Source organism: Saccostrea cucullata, unplaced genomic scaffold (genome assembly GCF_032062105.1).
Source record: "Saccostrea cucullata isolate Sc308-1 unplaced genomic scaffold, CSIRO_AGI_Scuc_v1 ctg4063, whole genome shotgun sequence".
NCBI classification, from domain to species: domain Eukaryota; kingdom Metazoa; phylum Mollusca; class Bivalvia; order Ostreida; family Ostreidae; genus Saccostrea; species Saccostrea cuccullata.
This window is the reverse complement of record NW_026917978.1, coordinates 12629-33986: the sequence shown is the minus strand read 5'-3', so window position 1 is coordinate 33986 and position 21358 is coordinate 12629. Positions and strand designations below refer to the sequence as shown.

The following is a 21358-nucleotide window of genomic DNA, read 5'->3' as shown; positions in this document are numbered from 1 at the left end:
AGTTTTTCATTGTACATGTACGCAGCCTTTGACATTTTCATTCTTATTCATTATTCTGGATCTTAATTCGCCAAATCTAATTTCCAAACGATGCTATATTGTAATTTGGTAGTTATGCAAACAAATTTTCTCTTATACCATAGATAATTTCCTTGTTAAGATTTTAAACTGTCCAATCCGAACTGTACTTCATTTCAATTCATCTTTTCCGGGGCTCAACAGAATCAAAGTATATTTTAGGTTTGAACGCTTTTAAGCATATATACGAACTTATTTGAAATGTTGTATTTCGAATTGCTTATAAAATAAATAAAAATATGTTTGTTAATTGTTTAAAATCCTGAGAAATCCTATGTATGAAAGAAGTGTGCAAAATCAAATTCCTCTGAGCCCCCCCCCCCCCCCCACCCCCCACCCCCTTCCCCCGCGATGAAAAAAAATAACAAACTCAAACAGATTATTTATCTTTATACATGTGTGTTACTCAAACAGCTTGCTTGATACATGAACATATATTCATGTACTTGTCGGATTTGTGTACATGGATCGTACGTTCTTAAAACGACTGGTTCTTGGTTTTAGATATCGATCCTCATAATCTTGTCTGTCAAACAAATAAATTCGCAATGATAATAAAAAATACAAAAACTTCATTCTATAATCATATTCAATTCTCCCTGCATATTTTCATTTATTAATTTGGGTTTTTAAATCGTTTTGATTGCTATCGCCATGTGTAAATTAAGTTCTCTTCTTCGATCAGAGAATGCGCCGTCACCGCACTGCTCCATGTGCTCAGACAATTTAGAGTTACATTGTATATCACATATTGCATTTCATATATTTTTAATCGTACACTATTTTCTTTCAAAATATACAGAATTTTATGCATTATGTACAGTATGATATTTAATTTTATTTTAAAGATCTAAATCAGCATTGAATAACAGCTGTTAAACATAACCCACACATATTTCCCCTTATTACGTCACTGGTCGAAATTACCCCGCGTCCTTAAAAACAGTAGGGGTAATTTCGACCAAATTCAAACGGACGTTTCTTGTGCTTTTTGAGAAAAATCCACGATAAAATAGTGAAATTCAGCTACTTATATCACTCCAAGAAAATAATGAAATAATTTCAATTTAATTCGAACTGTTACAAGGTTGAATATTGTCTAACTCAAAAAGAGGTCGTACGAGTTATCTCTCTTGTTTTTCGTTGATCACATCAAGCGCACTGAAGACGGACTTCCGAGTGTCAAACTGGAGGGATAAAAAATAGCAAAACATGTAGTTATACCTCTGACCAAATCATTTTTGCAATGAGAAATTATAATAGGAAATCCAATTTAAGGAATTTTTTACTTTAAAATCGAATTAAAGAAACTTGTCTCATCAATAACGTAAATCATGATGCATTGTTGTGTTTGTGTGGTCGAAATTGAACCGTGGTCGAAATTACCCCGGCTTACCCTACTTATATTTATACATTTGTGACTTATTCATATTTTATATTTGCCTGATTGTGACTTTTAGCGTGTTTTTCAAACTTAAAGGCAAGTATGTAATCCACTGAACGCGCGTCAACCTGTTATGAGGTCACTGATAAATTATGTCAAAAGATTATCCATAGGCACATTTATGACCTCTTGACCCCGTACTGTATTTATACAGTTTTAGATACGCATTCCTTTCTGTAGTGTTATATAAAGGAAAACATTTGCAAATGTAAATATTTTGACATATCCATGGTATTCACAATACATGTATTAGTGTTCAAGATTGTTAAGTACAACTGTTTGTATGTTCAATATTGGTAGAATGTAACATTTATATCACCTGTTATATTTTGTTTTGTAGGAACTGTGTGCCGTCGAGATGACCTGGTTTACAGATTTATGTTCTCTGGCGGACAGGAAGTGACCAGCGGAAGTCCCGCCGTGTCCAGAGTGTTTGACCAATCAGGAGTGTTTACTGTCAACGTTACCATTAACAACCTAGGTATCAGTCCTTTAAAATTCATAAGGACAAGTTTTTAAATTTTCTTAACAATATTAGGCTAATAATTATTCCATTCTTAAGGCATCACCAGACAGCAATGGTCAGTGTTAAGGCAACATTAGATAGCAATAGTATACAGTTATGGAATAGGTACGAGGGAAATAGCAAATTTATGGTTCCCCGAGGGAGGAAACCATTTCATGAGGTGGTGAAGCCGCCGAGGAGGGAAATAGTTTCCTGCCGAGGGGAACAATAAATTTGCTATTTCCCGAGTTCCCATTCTGTAATTGTTTTATTATACCGAAACAATCGTAGGCGATTCAATTTTTTTTTTACCAGATATTCCGACATTTAAAAAAAAAAAAACACTGTAGAGGCATATTACAAATGGATTCGGTTTAACACATTGTATGATAAGTAATGCATCATGTAGTAAATCAATTAAATTATTTTTAAAAAGTATTTTCGATGACATTTTCAAGAATTATAGTTGTCTTCATTTTGTTTGAATTCAAGTATGATTTTGACACTGCATGTCGGAATGTTTTGACGTCATAGTTACATTGCTGAAAACATGATGTCACAGACTCGAGATTCCTTGAACGCTCCACCCACTGAACACTTTGATTGGTTAGAATTATTAATAAATATTCATGAGGGAGTAGTCCCAGGGAGTAGTTCTGATTTTACAGGGAGAGTAGTCTTCAAACGAGAGCAGTAGTCTCTTCTCTGGGAAATAGACAGTTTTATGGTATTAATTTTATATCTAGAGTAATTACAGTAGAGGTAGAATAATCAGTGTTAAGGCAACATTAGGCAACATTAGATAGCAATAGTCAGTGTTAAGGCAACATTAGAAAGTTACAGTCAGTGTTAAAGCAACATTAGATGGCAATAGTCAGTGTTATGGCAACATTAGATGGCAATAGTATACAGTTATGGAATGGGTACGAGAGAAATAGCAAATTTATGGTTCCCCGAGGGAGAAAACTATTTCCCGAGGCGGCGAAGCCGATGAGGGAAATAGTTTCCTGCCGAGGGGAACCATAAATTTGCTATTTCTCGAGTTCACATTACATAACTGTTTTATTATACCGAAACAATCAAAGGCAATTTAATTTTTTTTTTACCAGATATTCCGACATTTTAAAGATAAATTGCAGAAGCATAATTACAAACGCATGTTAAACAGACTGTATGATAAGTGATGCATCGTGTCCTAAAACAATTCAATAATTTTCCAATTACAAAAGTTTTTTCACTGACATTTCGAAGAATTAACGTTGTCTTTATTTTGCTAGAATTCAAGTATGATTTTGACATCGCATGTCGAAATGTTTTGATGTCATAGTTACATTGCTAATAACATGACGTCACAGACTCGAGATTCCTTGAACGCTCCGTCCACTGAACACTCTGATTGGTCAAAATTACTAATAAATATTCATTAGGGAGTAGTCCCAGGGAGTAGCTCTGAGTTTTCAGGGAGTAGTCTCCAGATGAGGGAAATTGTCTCTTCTCGGGGAAATAGATGGTTTTATGGTATTACTTTTATATAGAGTAATTACAGTAAAGGTATAATAATCAGTGTTATGGCAACATTAGATGGCAATAGTCAGTGTTAAGGCAACATTAGATAGCAATAGTCAGTGTTAAGGCAACATTAGCTAGCAAATGTCAGTGTTATGGCAACATTAGATGATAATAGTCAGTGTTAAGGCAACATTAGATAGCAATAGTCAGTGTTAAGGCAACATTAGATAGCAATTATAGTCAGTGTTAAGGCAACATTAGATGGCAATAGTCAGTGTTAAGGCAACATTAGCTTGCAATAGTCAGTGTTATGGCAACATTAGATGGCAATAGTCAGTGTTAAGGCACATTAGCTAGCAATAGTCAGTGTTAAGGCAACATTAGCTGGCAATAGTCAGTGTTAAGGCACCAATAGAAGGCAATAGTCAGTGTAAAGGCAACATTAGATAATAGATATCAATAGTCAGTGTTAAGGCAACATTAGATAATAGATAGCAATAGTATACAGTTATGGAATGGGTACGAGAGAAATAGCAAATTTATGGTTCCCCGAGGGAGAAAACTATTTCCCGAGGCGGCGAAGCCGACGAGGGAAATAGTTTCCTGCAGAGGGGAACCAGAAATTTGCTATTTCTCGAGTTCACATTACATAACTGTTTTATTATACCGAAACAATTATAGGCAATTTAATTTTTTTTTTCCCAGATATTCCGACATTTTAAAGATAAATTGCAAAAGCATAATTACAAACGCATGTTAAACAGACTGTATGATAAGTGATGCATCGTGTCCTAAAACAATTCAATAATTTTCCAATAACAAAAGTTTTTTCACTGACATTTCGAAGAATTAACGTTGTCTTCATTTTGCTAGAATTCAAGTATGATTTTGACATCGCATGTCGAAATGTTTTGACGTCATAGTTACATTGCTAATAACATGACGTCACAGACTCGACATTCCTTGAACGCTCCGCCCACTGAACACTCTGATTGGTCAAAATTACTAATAAATATTCATTAGGGAGTAGTCCCAGGGAGTAGCTCTGATTTTCCAGGGAGCAGCTATGAGTTTTCAGGGAGTAGTCTCCAGATGAGGGAAATTGTCTCTTCTCGGGGAAATAGTTGGTTTTATGGTATTACTTTTATATAGAGTAATTACAGTAAAGGTATAATAATCAGTGTTAAGGCAACATTAGATAGCAATAGTCAATTTTGTCCTGTCCTAAAGGTGGGCTACAATAAAGGATGTCAACATAGTTAGGGAAACAGAATGTGGCAAAATAAACACATGCAAAGATAGAAGTTCATCAAATACAACCTATTGGATTGAGTGGTCATAATAGTGAAGGGTTTTACATAGGAAGGCTTACTGGCCTATACGCTTCTTTATAAAATGTTCTTTCTGTAAATAAGATTCAATATGAAATAATTAAAAAAAAATTTAATAGAGTCAATAAATTTACATGTTTTAAAAAATTATTTATTACAGTTTTTGGGAGGTTTATGAGAAGTGATAAATGACTAATTTGGAGAGAAACTCTAGATATATTGAGGTTGAAATTGATTCAGACAGGAAAATTAAAATGAAACTGAGTGTAATTAAATTTCCTATTTTGGATTTTGATAATAAGTCGGGGTTTATCTTTAGAATTAAGGTTTAAGTCTCGGTTTTACTCATTAAATCTGCAGTCGTAGAAGCCAGACGGATAATATATTATTTAACTTCCTCCTTTGAGTTAATAACTCGGAGAACAGTTTCTACGAGACAGTCAGGTTTTTATGATGTCAGTATTTCTATAGGAACTTGTACTTGATCAATATTACAGCATAATGTCATTAAAGAGATACAAGAATATAGAAACTATAAACTCAGGATAGCAAAGTCACATACATTGATCTTTTTGCAGAAGAACATGAAGAAAAGCATTAATGAAAGAACAGACCTTTAAAAAATCTTGAAGATTCAACAACAAATAAAATATTTTATTAAATTTGTTTTGTTTCTCTTTGATAGTAAAAACAAAATTATGTCATTTTTTCAGTTGACAGTGTGGCTCTCTTTAGGTCCTTCACAGTCAGGAATGATGGGAGTTCCCCAGTAGTATTGTCCAATCCAATCTTCAGTGCAGTAAATCAACCAATCAAATTCAAAGTTCAGGTGAGTGTCAGTTAGGCATTATGGGTATAACCCAGAAATCCAATCAAATCTTTAGTTCTTTAATCAACCAATCAAATTCAAAATTCAGGTGAGTGTCAGTTAGGCATTATGGGTATAACCCAGAAATCCAATCAAATCTTGAGTTCTTTAATCAACCAATCAAATTCAAAATTCAGGTGAGTGTCAGTTAGGCAAGATGGGAATTGCCTATTAAAAAATTATGATAATGTTTAAGATAAACCACCATCAGAGTTATACAGTTATGTTATATGATGGGAATATACCCATTTGAAAATTTTAACATCTGCATAAACCGACTCCTTGTGTTTTATACAGGGTGAGGCTGTGGGGGCTTTTACTATTGAGGTCAGGTTTGGAGATCAAGACGAAGCAGTGGTTGTCTCCTCTACTCAGTAAGTGTATATTGACAAATATCAGAGAAATCCGTAAAGATGAGTGTTTCTGATGGCTATTTCAAATGACGTCATTTATTTTGGGACACCCTGTAACACCGATATGATTGTATCGTAGGATGTACTGTAATAATGTTATGTAAAACAATAAAGTTGAATTGTAACTCTGACTGACTCTGTCATGTTGTAGATGGGATCACTCCTATGACAGGCCGGGTATTTATGAAGTGTCAGCCGTACTACACACCGTTAGTCGGGGTAACCTATAGAGGTCACCAGTGTCGTCATTGTCCAGGAGAAGTTGAAAGAACTGACCATCAGAGCTCCGGGGGTCATCAAAATAGACAGGTAAATTGTGATCGATCATTATAGTTCGAATTCCATATTGAGACCGTTAAAATCGAGGTCCCGTGTTGCAGTAGGTGCTGGCACAAAAAAGGTCCCTTCCTGCTCAATGGCCCTGAGTGCAGAGCATTGGACAAAATTTGAAGTGTGTTGAATTCTCCATATGAGTGAAAAATTCTTGAGAGGGACATTAAACAACATACAATCAATCATTACACACATGGAAATTCTTATTTACTGTTATTGATGGGTAAATAATGATCATTCATTAAAACTAAAAGGTATATTTTCATCAATCTAGCTAGAAAGTTTTGTAAGAGGGGTATAACTTGATTTAAAAGTTCTTTTGATTGGTTATAGAGGTCATGTTTATATGGAAAGGTGCCATTACATAAATGGTGCCTGTTTTGGAGGGTAACATTTCAAATTGACACCCCTAGGAAAAGCATTGTCAACCGACGCGTCAGCCGAGGGGTGTCAATTTCAAATGTTACCCTCCAAAACAGGCACCATGTATTTTATTATACTGAATGTCTTATTGATTTAGGACGTCAGCAAAAGAAAAACCATCGATCATCTTTACGTTCCTGTATAGAAAGCTTTCACACTCACCGGTTAACTAATCTCCTTATTGTTGTTTGATACTCGAATTAGAGTCATTTATCATGTTAAGTTTCGTTATTTCTGGCTCGCAAGCATATTTCCTACACTTGCAAGCATGCATCCTCTGTCGTTTGTTGTTTTCAAGTAAGCTATATCGGACGCAAGCTTTTATTGAAGTCAAGTTAATTCCGGTTCTTTCAAACGCCCAGCTGACGTGTTGAGAATTCTACGGTGAACTGTACGTGTATAATTTCCACGCATGTGGCATTACTGTTGTGTCACGTTTGTTAACTGCGTCTAAACCAATCAGATTTTAGTATTTAACATGAAAGTATAATAAAACCAATTAGAACATTAATGTGGAAAATTTGTCATTTGTTTATTCCCCCTAATTTCATTAAGGCATTTAACTGAACATGAGAGACATTTTTCAAATCCAAGTAAGAGAAAGCAATGAAACCTGTTCCAATCTCTTCACTTTAAAGGTGTACCCTAAAAATTGAACATGAAGGTTACAAAATTACCTCAATCATCTAACATTAGGGAGATTCTGGTATAAATTTAGCAGGTTTGTGTAGGTTCAGACATTCCTGAGCTTCTGATTACAGGATGATGAGCATGCAGACAATTATAAACAGGAAGTGGTCGTCTACAGACTTCACCTCGAGTTATCCTCCTCTCACATTTGTACCGAGTCACTCTCACTCAGTCATTCTGAGCTGTTGTGTAGGGAGGGAGAAATCTGATTAGATTAACATTAAAACGAGGAACAAATTACGTAATCTTCAAAAGACTTCTCTTTAAAGAGAGGTGAAATATGAATCAATCTTACTGGATTTCAGGGATAAAAAATAACATTGTTCTGAACAATTGAGTCGATGAAGGAAATGTTTTTCCCTCTGGCAGCTGTAGAGAAAATCTCCCTGGTAGGATGGGTTTGTTTATAGGGAGACTGGAATGGATGAAATTAAGAATAACAATCAAAGCTTTTACTGCAGTGGTTAGGCATTGGAGCTTGCATTTGTTTATCCACTTTTCAGTTTTCCAATGAGTCTGACTCTTCTCTACACAATGTTAGATAATTGGTCTCATCTTGTAGCTCTGCTGCTGGGACAAGTGAATCATTTCAGAAGGAGGGGGGCTATTTCTTTCTGAGTATTTATTATTTTAAAAAAGTTTTTTAAAAATCCCTATTTTATGAGAAATTTATTTCAAGACGTAATGAAAAAAGATTATAATGAAATTTTCAGACTTGATTTTTATCATACCTTAATTCCTATGTAAAAAAAAAAAATCTGAGATGGGAGACCCCCCCCCCCCCAAAAAAAAGCAAAATTCCCACAGTAATAATCTCCCCCCCCCCCCCCTTCCCGGAAGGTCATAAATTAAAATTTGGAGACTAAGCTCCAAAAAAAAGTGTGGATTGAAGTTAAATTGTGCTAGGAATAAAAATTTAAAAAGTACGTGAAAATATCAACTGCAATTAAGACCCCTGCGGGTGTTGGGTGGAGCTCACCTACATTGAAAAACAATTATTGAACAAGAAACATTTGAACAAAGTATATTAACCCAGCACTCTTCAGAATACACACACTAGAACCAGCTAACCAGCCGTTCTAGGGAAATGTTTAGGTAATCAGACTTTAATTCCTGAAGCACAAAGCCACGTGCCACAATTCCAATTTTAAACAGATATTTCTCTCTAAAGAAAAACATGTGGTGATGATCAGGGAAAAAAAATTATTGAAAAAAAACAGAAAGCCCCAATATATGAGATGAAATGAAAAACCACAGGGTGATTAAGGTGAACTCTATTTTTTTTTCGTAGAATTGCAGATTTTATTGCTATTTTGTGTTTTCGGTTAAGTGTAATATTTTCAAAACAAAAATGTTCTGTTGTCAGCAAACCTAAGAACTCTCTCTCACCATTGTATCTATAATTTTTTCGATAACAAGGTGTGTGCACTTTTTAAACTTAATTTATGTCTGGAAATCTGTATGTGTGGAGAGGATTTTCACATGTGTAATTATCCTCAAGATTTTTGAAAGAACCATATTGACATATTTAGCTCACCAGAACCAGAGCTCAAATACTGTTCTGTTTAATCTTCACATTAGTCAATTTTTGTTTTTTATTTGACAAAGTATATTAATTGCCAGTCGGGCATTGAATTTAAAGCAGATTTATTTCATCAGAAATTCCATAAATAACCACTTCTTCTACAATTTTGGTCTGATTAAACTTTTTCACATGGCTGTGCCAGAGTTGCCAACCCTTATGATTTTGGCGTAAGGCGTACGAAATCAACATCTGAATTATGCCTTACAAACCTTGATCTCTTTATTCTTCCGACTTCAGTTTTTCTCGTTCAAAGTTTATAATACCGGTATTTTCATAGCTGGCAGTCTATAGTTTCTACTATTATAATATATTCATGATTCTTACAATGCTTGCTTGTATCATCATTTCGGTTTAAGAAGGCCGATCACATTCCTGTTAACATTTAAAGTAAACAAACTGGAAACGTGCCTCAGATTTCATGTCCATTTACAAAACATCTTCAGCGGCGGGGGGCCTAGGTGATCTCTAGACCCCACCTTACTATTTGTCATTTAATAATGTAAGCAGCTCTGCTGTACTTATATAATCCATCTTTCTTTGTAACAATTTTAGAGCTACAGTCTCATCAGAGACTTCCATTTTGTGATAACAAATTAGATGATATTACCTGTCAACTTGTTCTCATGTTCTTATTGACATAAATTGCTAATTATATAATATTATGGTATTCATTTTTTCAACAAAAAAAGTAAGCAAGAAAAATATTACTTGGAAGTTCAAAATTCGAGAAATAATGTATCATTTCAGAATTTCCAGAGAGCACCTGTTTGAAGCTGAGATTACCGTGGGTGGATCCAAGGAATTGACTGGGGGTGAATCCCAGGATTTTACAGGGAGTGGATCTGGGGTTTTGTACTTCTGGTCCTTAGACAATCGTCAGTCTCCTGCTAGCACTGTTAACTGGGTAATGTGTTAATTAACAGTTATATGACTAAAGACATTCATTGATTCTGTTATTTAAAGCAATATTATAAGAAGTGGTACAAGGGAGCTAACTTGTACAACTTGTGGATAAGTGAATATGGCATGCTGCAATGACAGTGTAAAAATGATTCAAACTTTAAAAATTAGTTCATAGATTTTATCCAATCAGTGTTATATGTACAGGAAGAGCACTTTATGATCTGTATTTTAAGATTTTGTCGTAAATACTGACTTGACAGGTTATTGAGGAAATTGACTGGCCTGGTACAAGTGTACTAACAGTGGGTGCTCAGAATGACCTTGGAGATAAGTTACTTGCTGTACAGGAGGTGAAGATCCAATACCCTCTCCTTGATGTGACCTTGACCTTCAACCCTACAGTGGAGGGGCGTGTCTGTGACATCACGGTCCGGGTCACAGGAAGTCGGGACGTCGTATTTGATGTGGATTTTGGTGACGGAGTTCAGGCTTTGTTATCCTCTGATGATGTCGTTGTTACCATAGATACCACCTCTAGCTCATATCTACCTAAATACACCGCCGTCCTACAACACCAGTACAATCTGAAAGGTCAGTACCAGGTCAAGGTCAATGTGTCTAATGCCGTCTCCTGGGTGACGGGGGATGTCACGGTGATGGTAGGGGAGGCTGTCGGGGACGTTACCCTGGAGATCCTGTCACCCCACAGGGAGCTGCCCGGGGTCTATATCGTGTCCCTCAGTGACCCCCTGACTGTCCGAGTGACCGCCGGCAGGGGGGATAATCTGACCTTCACCTGGGACTTCTCCGAGTATTCTGACGGAGGCACCAAGGACCAGCTAGGGTAATATGAGTAGTATTATAAGTATCAAGAAAATTAAAAAAAAATAGTAAATGTTTTACAATTGCCAATTGAGAGTTAATTTAAAAATTTTGAGTCCAGTTCAACATGCTGTTGATCATTTTTTACTTCGTAGGTACTGAAAGAAAATTTAATTTTTATAACTAACAAAGTCAAGTTCAATGTACTGTAGATATAAAGATCCTTTTTCACTTCATAGATTCTGTAATAAAAATTTAATTTCTCTAACTAATTGGATTGACTTTTTTCATGATTTTTGTCTGCCGCACACTATATGTATTCCTTTATAAATTTTCTTGATCACAGAACACCTTTGCTATAAACAAGGTAGACTGAAAGTAGGTTTTTTATTCATACAAATGTAGAATTTCTGTGTATGTATCACCATTCTTGTTGTAACACAGGAATGGTAATTCCAGCACGGCGACCTACGCCTTCAGTATGACGGACATTTTCCAGGTATCTGTCAGTATCAGCAGTCCCTACTACCAGGTGCCCCAGGTGTTCCCATTCAGACACAAGTTCAAGGTCGTCCAGGAAATCCAGGGAGTTTATCTGGAGGTCAAGGGGTCTGGGAAGACGGGAGCCGCCCTCAAACGTGTGAACGGAGAGTTACAGACGGAGGAGATACAATTCCTAGCCAGGTAAATAAAGTGTGTGGAGATTACACAGGAAAGGGGGGATACATTTCCTAGCCAGGTAAACTAATGGTGTAGAGATTACACGGGAAAGGGGGGATACATTTCCTAGCAAGGTAAACTAATGTGTGTGGAGATTACACGGGAAAGGGGGGATACATTTCCTAGCCAGGTAAACTAATGTGTGTGGAGATTACACGGGAAAGGGGGGGATACATTTCCTAGCCAGGTAAACTAATGTGTGTGGAGATTAAACGGGAAAGGGGGGATACATTTCCTAGCCAGGTAAACTAATGTGTGTGGAGATTACACGGGAAAGGGGGGGATACATTTCCTAGCCAGGTAAACTAATGTGTGTTGAGATTACACGGGAAAGGGGGGATACATTTCCTAGCCAGGTAAACTAATGGTGTAGAGATTACACGGGAAAGGGGGGATACATTTCCTAGCCAGGTAAACTAATGTGTGTGGAGATTACACGGGAAAGGGGGGGGGGGATACATTTCCTAGCCAGGTAAACTAATGTGTGTGGAGATTACAGGGGAAAGGGGGGATACATTTCCTAGCCAGGTAAATTAATGTGTGTGGAGATTACAGGGGAAAGGGGGGATACATTTCCTAGCCAGGTAAACTAATGTGTGTGGAGATTACAGGGGAAAGGGGGGATACATTTCCTAGCCAGGTAAACTAATGTGTGTGGAGATTACAGGGGAAAGGGGGGGTACATTTCCTAGCCAGGTAAACTAATGTGTGTGGAGATTACAGGGGAAAGGGGGGATACATTTCCTAGCCAGGTAAACTAATGTGTGTGGAGATTACACGGGAAAGGGGGGATACATTTCCTAGCAAGGTAAACTAATGTGTGTGGAGATTACAGGGGAAAGGGGGGATACATTTCCTAGCCAGGTAAACTAATGTGTGTGGAGATAACACGGGAAAGGGGGGATACATTTCATAGCAAGGTAAACTAATGTGTGAGGAGATTACACGGGAAAGGGGGGATACATGTCCTAGCCAGGTAAACTAATGTGTGTGGAGATTACAGGGGAAAGGGGGGATACATTTCCTAGCCAGGTAAACTAATGGTGTAGAGATTACACGGGAAAGGGGGGATACATTTCCTAGCCAGGTAAACTAATGTGTGTGGAGTTCAGAGGAAAGGGGGGGGTTATATCCTAGCCAGGTAAACTTTAGTGTGTAAAGATGACAGGGGAATGGAGGGGGGGGGATATTACCAGGTGAGCATTTAGCAAGGTAAACTAGAGTTAAAAGTTATTATATAGGAGAGTACATTCAACAAAAATACATTTCCTTCACAGTAAGTGAAGTACATTACAATGAGACTTGAAGTGTGTCTTCACAACTTGCCCCAAATTAGAAATTGTTACCAGCAAGTGCATTAAAGTCAAATGTTATTCTTGAGGAAGTCATTCAAATACAACAATTTTTACATTTTCTCATTGACGTAAGTCATATAGTATCCTAATTATAATAAAATTATGTCAATTCTGTAAATAAGAATTGTGAAAATTACATGTAAATAAGCAGGCCTAAATGATGACGATTTAATCATCCTAAAAAAAAACAAACAAAGATAAATGAATTTAAACTGTTTTATTAATCGAATGAAATATAATCATGAAATGAAGAATCTATAAAGGTCACTTTTAATGCATCCTGTAGCTGACTGCTTAATACAGGTTTGACTGTAATTATGATAAGCTATGGTGCCTCTTTCATTTTATTATAGAATAGTTATTAGCTTTATAATACATGTAATAAAACAGACAGAAAAGAGAATATGAAATCAGAAGAGGATATGTAAATGAGAAATCTCTCTCAGGTGAACTCCTATAAATACCATCTGACATTTAATTAATAAAGGGAATCCATTGGTAAACTCTGTATTCTCATTTCTGTAACTGATTGTATTTTGTCGCATCGTTCTTGTCTGAGAGATTGTTGGTATGAGTATAGAGCAGCCTGGTGGTTCCCTGTCACCTGTTGACAGATCCCAAGAATCTGCCACGATATGTCTCTGAGGAGTAAAGGTATAAACTGTTCTTGATCATAGTGAACTAGGGTCTGTAGATCATCTAGAGCTGTTTGTGCTCGCATTGTGTCAACATGTCTGTAGCACAAGATCTCTAGCATGTATAACAGGATAAAGGGTGGTACAGGTAATAAAAACCAGCCCTTCTGTAGAGCGGACTGTTGTTCAGGTATCAGTTCACTGATGAAATGAATTCTATTGTCAAGAATTACAATCGCTGCTACAACCTGTCTAATCTTTGAAGACCAGGACTGTCCCCCTACAGCCTCAGTGTACTTCTCTGTATCTATATTATCTATATTCATCACATAAGGCTGTGCTAACTTGACCTTGACCATCTCTATAATAGATAAAGCTTCCATGTATCTAAGTGTCTTGTAATAATACATGGCTATGTACAGCATGTCTGTAATACAACCAAACCTGGCTGCTAATTTCAGCATTTGACTGGAGATTTTGTCAGCTTTATAACTTAGTTTGTTATCAGATGTGTAAGTTTCCATGTGTAATATAAAAGCAGTGTATTGAAGGACCTTAGTGGTCATGTTCTGGAGCATAATGACTTGATACTGTGTCAGGAGGGGTGAACCTATCATCTGTTCTATTGTATGTAGACATCTAATGCAGATTTGTATGTCCAATTTCTCTTGTATTACGGAATGATGTTGTATTTCAGCAAATAGATTTATATCAAACTCAGCCTCAGAAATCAGAGTATGATCATCTGTACAGATGGAGTTTCTGGGGTTATAGAGGACATCTATAATATAAGATCTAATGAAGGGACTGTGTAGCAGGAATGCTATACCCTTCTCATACAACTCTAACAGTCTTATAAATAACTGATATTGTTTGACACCATGAATTTTACTCAGAAACATGTTGTTGCCTGGAATGAAAAAGTTAGGACAGACCCCCTCATACACCCATTTGAGGATGAGTTTAAAACAGACCCAGAAACCCCCCAGGAGATTTTGTGGACACCAATGAGGCATTGTATTTTGTTGAATCACCCAGAAAACTGCTGTCTTCATGTGATAGGAACACAGTAATTTATCATCATCACCTACTCCATTGTTAATTATTTTTGTTAAGATCAATTTAAGTAAGCCATAAGTTAAGAATTGACAGTGATTCATTACATACACAAGTTTTTTTTCTGCTCGGGAGAAAGAAATTCTCCATTCATGATCTTCATGATTTCCTAGCTTATGTCCAATTGCTATAAAGTGACATCCATTTTTCACTATATCATCAACAACATGAGGCGGGGGCCATGAGTGACATCTGTCTATCCATGGGGAGGCAGAGGGAGGCCAAAAGTCACTAACAAAACAGAGGGCATGATCATATTCTAGTGTTCCAATTGTTCCACTGGCACACGGTCCATGTGGAGTGGTGTTATAAGGTTGTTGCTTAGATAAAGAGATCTGTCTGAATAAAGAACTAGATATATAATATCTGTTATTCACTCTAACACACGCTTTCAGGATTTCACTATTCACTCTGGGTGTCACTAAATATAACAAAGTGAATCCTGGTGGACTATCAGAACTGTCACAGAGGATCAGTGTATGTCTGCGTGTGTTGTAATACTGAGATTGAGATAAGTCCCAGATCACACGGTGATCATCTGGCCACCACATAGTGTCTCTATCTGATCCTTTCAGTCTGAATCCTTCTCCGTAACTTCCACTCACCATCTGACTCATATTATCTCTTGTTGTCACTTGATTTATCACCATCTCCAAGATATCCAGCACATCTCTCCTCATGGCCACCATTTGTGAGGTCCCCACTATATCACACAGTCCCACAAACACCGACTCTGATATGCGTTGTATGGCTATCTCACTGAGAATGATTAAAGGGGAATTTATATTTGTGTATAATAAGTGTTTAACTTTTGTAAATCTATAATATAATTATCATAATTGATAAGCTTAATAAACAAACTATTATGTTTTATTAAAAAGAAATGTTGACAGTGTATATTTTCTCTTAATTAAAAAAAAAAAATTTTTTACATTCATATATTTGTAAATTATGAAATAAAAAAATTTCCTCAACTGAATCAGTTATTTTTCAACTGAGTGAACTAAATCATTCATTTTTTTCAAATAGTGAAATTTATAACTGTAAGTGTCTCGGGTATGTTTTAAATTCAGTGGTGAAGTTACAACCAATTATACTGTCAACAAATTACACTGATTCAGATGATTTTGAAATTGTTATTAGTGTTATAAATTCTTGTCATGAAAACTTACGTTTGTGATCTTCTAATGGAGTCCATTTTCAGTGGTGTATATTCCTTTCTGCTGTTGTGTAGGCTAGTGTCAAGTTACAGATTGTATATTGTAAACGTATCTCATTTATATCATGGTGTGTAAATCTGCTTAGGAAGTATGGAAACTTCCTTTCTGAATCAAATTCATTAAAAATGTTGAATTTCCCCAATATTACTTACCAAATATAACTTATATAGTCATCAAATTCGTTTCCTGCATGTATTATGGACTCCTGATGCTTTCGATGAAATTGTCTGATACAGACTTATTATCAGTAACACTTGAATGTTGGCTTAAAATATTTCCAGCTATGAATATGGGATTAGCTTTATCCTTAGATATAAAGCAAAACTGTAATAATAGGATAGGTATAAAATGGGGATTGCTAAGATAGGATTTTATGTCCCACCATGAATATGGCCAGGGCAGATAGTATACACTTATCCACTGGGTGTTTCAAAGAAACTAAGATATTTTCTTCAAACTTCATATGCTGTTAGATATTGATGATAATCACTCATGGGAGTACCTATTGCTATCCGTTTATGTCCATTGTCGTATGTCACAACTTTATGTACTGGCCTCAGGGTCAGGGGTTCTGGTGTTAGGGCAGGGGTTTATTGATTACTGTGGTTTCATCAATTTTCGTTTCAATTCAACGGATGCTTTCGAGGATACGTATATTCATGGACAAAAGCATTGCATGTCTATGCAAATGAATAACACATTTCTCAATTCAATGAACATTTAATTTCGTGGATCAGTTCAGCAACAAAATCCTCGAAAATTGGTGTTCAACTAATATTGATGAAACCACAGAGTATAGTGAAAATACATTAATTCTTTGAAAATCTTCTCTGCTTCTGGGTATTAAATAAAATAACTAAGTACATAGTTATGATAAAGAGACAGGGTCAGGGGTACCATAGGGGGGGGGGCTCTACTTATTTACTGAAAATGAATTTATTGTTTGAAATCTGCTCCTAAATTGTTATTAATAAAACATTTTTGATAAGCAAGGGTGCCTTTTCAAAAACTGTGCAATGCCTTGACCTAGGGCTTGGGGTTCAAGTGTGGTAGGGGCACTACTGATTATTGCTGAATAATACTGATAAGTTGAAATGCAGTTGTTGTTCCATTACCCTGCCTATGGGTATTAAGTAACCAAACTAAGCAATTACTAAGTGTATAGTTATGATCAGATCAGCAATGGTGCCTCTTTCAAAGTTGTGAATGTCATTATGTCTAGTGTAAAACATGAAGCAAATTCAATCATTTGAAAGTTGTTGCATGTTCGATGCTCAGGTGGCCTGTAAGGCCCATGGGCCTCTTGTTATTATGTATTATCTAATCTCATTAACAATTTCAGGTGTATGAAAATTTGCTCCTTTCTCCTGGAAAGCACACCAATTCCTACATCAGTAAGGCTTCCAGGAAAAGAGATTATCAGAAGATTGTTAAAAGCAGCGTGGAGTGTAAGAAACGTAGAATGGAACTCAAATCTGCAGCAAATAAACAGGTATTTCAATTTAATTGTACATGTACATATTTTGTGAATTTAAACTATCCTAAAAATTGATTATTTTGAAAGTTTTGTACAATTCTGTAAATGTTTACTATTCAACAGGTATCAACTTCTGAAGTTAAGGAGGGGACAACATACCAGTCAGCAATAGATCTAGCTGGCAATTTAGAACCTGATCATCTGCAGGAAATACCAGACAGGACATTGCCACCTGCTTCCTCCTCTGTATCAAATAATGAGAACACCTTCTTATTTTTTGATCTAGAAACTACAGGTTTAGGTAAGAATTTTATAAAAACAGTGCCCACACACTGTTATTCTGCAATGTGTTCTCATTACATTAATTGTATCACTTTCACTTCATAATATTTTTATATAATTTATTCCATTTCATTACAATAAATGTTAATATCATGTTTATATAAGGTACCTCATCAGAGATTGTTCAGCTAGCCTGTGTGTCTGGTGATGACATCTTTAACAGATATGTCCTACCTAGCTGTGCCATCACACCATCTGCAACAGCAGTCACAGGCCTTCATGTTGTAGGAGGAGAACTTTTTTGCCACAAAGAAAAGGTAGTGAGTGTAGGAATTGACACTTGTCTCAAAGATTTTAAAATGTGGTTGAGCAAATTTCACAGACCTGTCCTTGTGTGTCACAATGGAAAGGTATTTGATTCTGTGATATTGATGAAAACATTATCAAATCACCCAGCATGTGGTTCATTACCTATTGAAGGTTTTGTAGATACTCTACATGTATTTAGAGAAGTTCTACCAAAGAGGGACACGTACAGATTAGAAAAACTGGTGTTAGATACAATGTCTGTGGCATACAATGCCCATTCAGCTGTTGAAGATGTAAAGATTTTACAATCATTGGTGAAACATCATGGGTTATCATGTGAAATATTGTTGAAACATAGCTTCAGTGTTGACTTTATTTTATCATCAATTGAATACAAATCAAAGACCACTGAATGTTTGAACTCTTTGCAGCCTTTAGTTACATGTCTCTCTAGTTATATGATTAAAAAGATTGCACAGTCTGGTTTGGCATACTGTCATCTGAAACTTGCTTTTGACAGGGGAGGAGCAGAGGGCCTTGAAAATATTCTTTCAGAGAAGCAGTCAGATGGAAGTATTAGAGTTACAAGAAATAAATCAATTCTTTCCAAAGTTATCACCCATTTCAGTACATAAAGTATCTCAATGCCATGAAGTATGATTCTTATAATTGATCTGCAATTGACCATACGATTGAACTTTGATTTTGACATGAAAGTAATCATAATTCTGTGTCCTTTTTTTCTTGCATGATATTAGGAAGGGCAAAATCTGTAAGTATGGATACTTTATTAATTAAAGATACAAGAGTCATCTTTTGTGTGATTTTAAATACCAGTGAAGTATGTAAGTATACATATACTTGTTATTTTATCATTTTATTTTTCATTAACTTTATTGATGCTATCTGCATTTTGGAGTGTGTATTTCCTATATGCTTTTCCATATCATTTTAGTGCAATATTTGTTGTGTTTTCTTCTTTTTTGTTTTGTTTTTTTTTTTTGTTTTCTTTCATTTTCATTGTTATATTTTTATTTTGTTGCTGTGTATACATGTTTGTCTACCTGTTGTTTGTGTGTCTTCCTTTTCCTTGCTACTGCTGTTGTGTGTTTAACGTGATGTTCACTGTGCATTTTTTTGTCCTATCTTTCTGCTTCATCGCGCATGCATTCAAATATATATAGTTGCTTTTTGCACTAACACCTGTAAGCATATTTTCCTATCCATATGTAACACTGCATACTATTTTATCTATATACATATGCTGTAAATACCACTAATTCCATTTCCTTGAGCAAAAAAAAAAATATTTTTAGTTTTAATATATGTAAATTTTCATGTAAAAGTACCAGTTTATTTGGGCCCTACCATATTAAGAAAGATAACTCTTCAAACCAGATCTTCTGAACCAGCATTTTTGAGAAAATTTTTTGTAGATTTCTTAATCAAATTTCATTTCAATTTTTCATTTGCACATCATCAATAATCATGTGTATTTTCTATTTATAGATTTTGGTACAGTTTTAACCACCTGTTTTCAGGAAATTGAAAATGAATGTTAAAAAAACACTTTTTTTCACAAATAATAAAAAAATGTATGATGAAAAAAAATTTCTTTTGTTGTATTTTAATTCTTACATAGTCAACGGGAATGTTTTAAGTGAATTGAAAATGAAATTAAAGATAATAAATTAAAAATTAAATAAATTCAAATTAATTTTAAAAAATAAAAAAAAATTGTAAAAAATAAAGGATAAATATCTGCATTCTGGGAATGTTGTCAATGATTCTATACATGAATTTAAGAGGCATGCATATTACAAATATCACTAGGTGTGTTATTCTACCTTAAGTAACAGCAAGATGTGAAAATGAAACATCTGAGAAGTTTGTTTTGAATGAGTGAGGCCAAACTAAAGGTGAGTAATTTTTGTAAGAATATATAACAGAAATTAATACTGTTGTGCAACTTGCAAATGCCATGGGACTCCATATATTTTTTTCAGCATTTTTGGTAGGCTTAGAACAAAGTTTGAAATGATGCTAAGGAATTTCTGAAATTGTCATAGTAAAGAACTGAGGGGGCCTAAGGTTTGTATTGAGTTTTATGGGAAAATAATTAGTGGTCTTTTCCCTATAGATAATAGAGAGAGCTGGCTGTCGTTATTGCTAGAGCTGCATATCAAGGAGAGGATTATTTGATTGAATTGACAACCCAGATCTGCATAATTATGCTTCCAGGTATTTTATTAAACACCTCTAATGTATTTCATTAAGAAAATCTAAATTGTAAGCATATTTCATAGTCTAAAAGAAATTCATGAATTCATATTTTTTTCACAGAGCCTTTTATTTTGTGCAAACTATAGGTCAATGACAAAACTTCAGGACAGGCCACGATCAAATATGGAGGTGGAAGAGCACATAATGCTGATACTTTTTCAAAGTATAATTTGTTACATATTCTCGTTTGTTTTTATTTCAGACTGCCCCTGAGATGTTTCCCTATGAAGAATTTCCTGTAAGAGAGGTCAAGGTCAACACAGACCTCCACTTTCCAGGGGCCGGGTGTCTGGTGGTGACCTGTAAAACAGACTCCAAGGTTACAAAGACAGAGTAGGCACATTTTCTCTGTTGCTACATCTTATGTTCAACAATGTGTTTTGACATTGAATGACTTTTTAGCTCACCTGAGCCAAACGCTTAAGTGAGCTTTTCTGATCAAAATTTGTCCATCATCTGTTGTCTGAGATTGTTGTTGTCATCGTCGATGTTGGCGTCCTTGTAAACTTTTCACATTTTCATCTTCTTCTCAAGAACCACTGGGCCAATTTCAACCAAACTTGCTACAAAGCATCCTTGGGTAAAGGGGAATCCAATTTTTTTCAAATGAAGGGCCACGCCCTTTTCCAAGGGGAGAAAATTATGAATTAGAGAAAAATTAATGGCATTTATGAAAAATCTTCTTCTCAAGAGCCACTGGGCCAGGAAAGATGAAACTCAGGTGGAATCATCATCAGGTAGTGTAGATTTAAATTTGTTCAAATCATGTCAGTCAGGCGACCCAGATGGCCAGTCAGTGGACACCAGAGATGGACTCGGCCCTGGTCCTACACATCAATGGACTCGGCCCTGGTCCTACACATCAATGGACTCGGCCCTGGTCCTACACATCAATGGACTCAGCCCTGGTCCTACACATCAACTTCTTGTACCGCAAACTAGCTGTAGCCACTGCTTTGTTACATCCTCATGAAATCCATATCTCTGAGGCAGTCCTCAGCAATGAAAAGATCAACTGCTAACAAGGTACAGTACGTAGAAATTTACATAACTCTTC

At 35.8% G+C, this 21358-nt stretch overlaps 1 protein-coding gene and 1 pseudogene across 1 annotated transcript; one reads left to right on the top strand and one right to left on the bottom strand.

Annotated features, from left to right (window-relative positions):
- The first annotated feature begins 541 nt into the window (after positions 1-541).
- Positions 542-17721, top strand: LOC134271880 (uncharacterized; annotated as a pseudogene).
- LOC134272286 (uncharacterized) lies at positions 13265-15483 on the bottom strand. The gene has a single exon (XM_062754565.1). The coding sequence runs from the start codon at positions 15417-15419 to the stop codon at positions 13458-13460; it is 1962 nt and encodes a 653-aa protein (XP_062610549.1). The 5' UTR covers positions 15420-15483; the 3' UTR covers positions 13265-13457.
- Positions 17722-21358: the final 3637 nt, after the last annotated feature.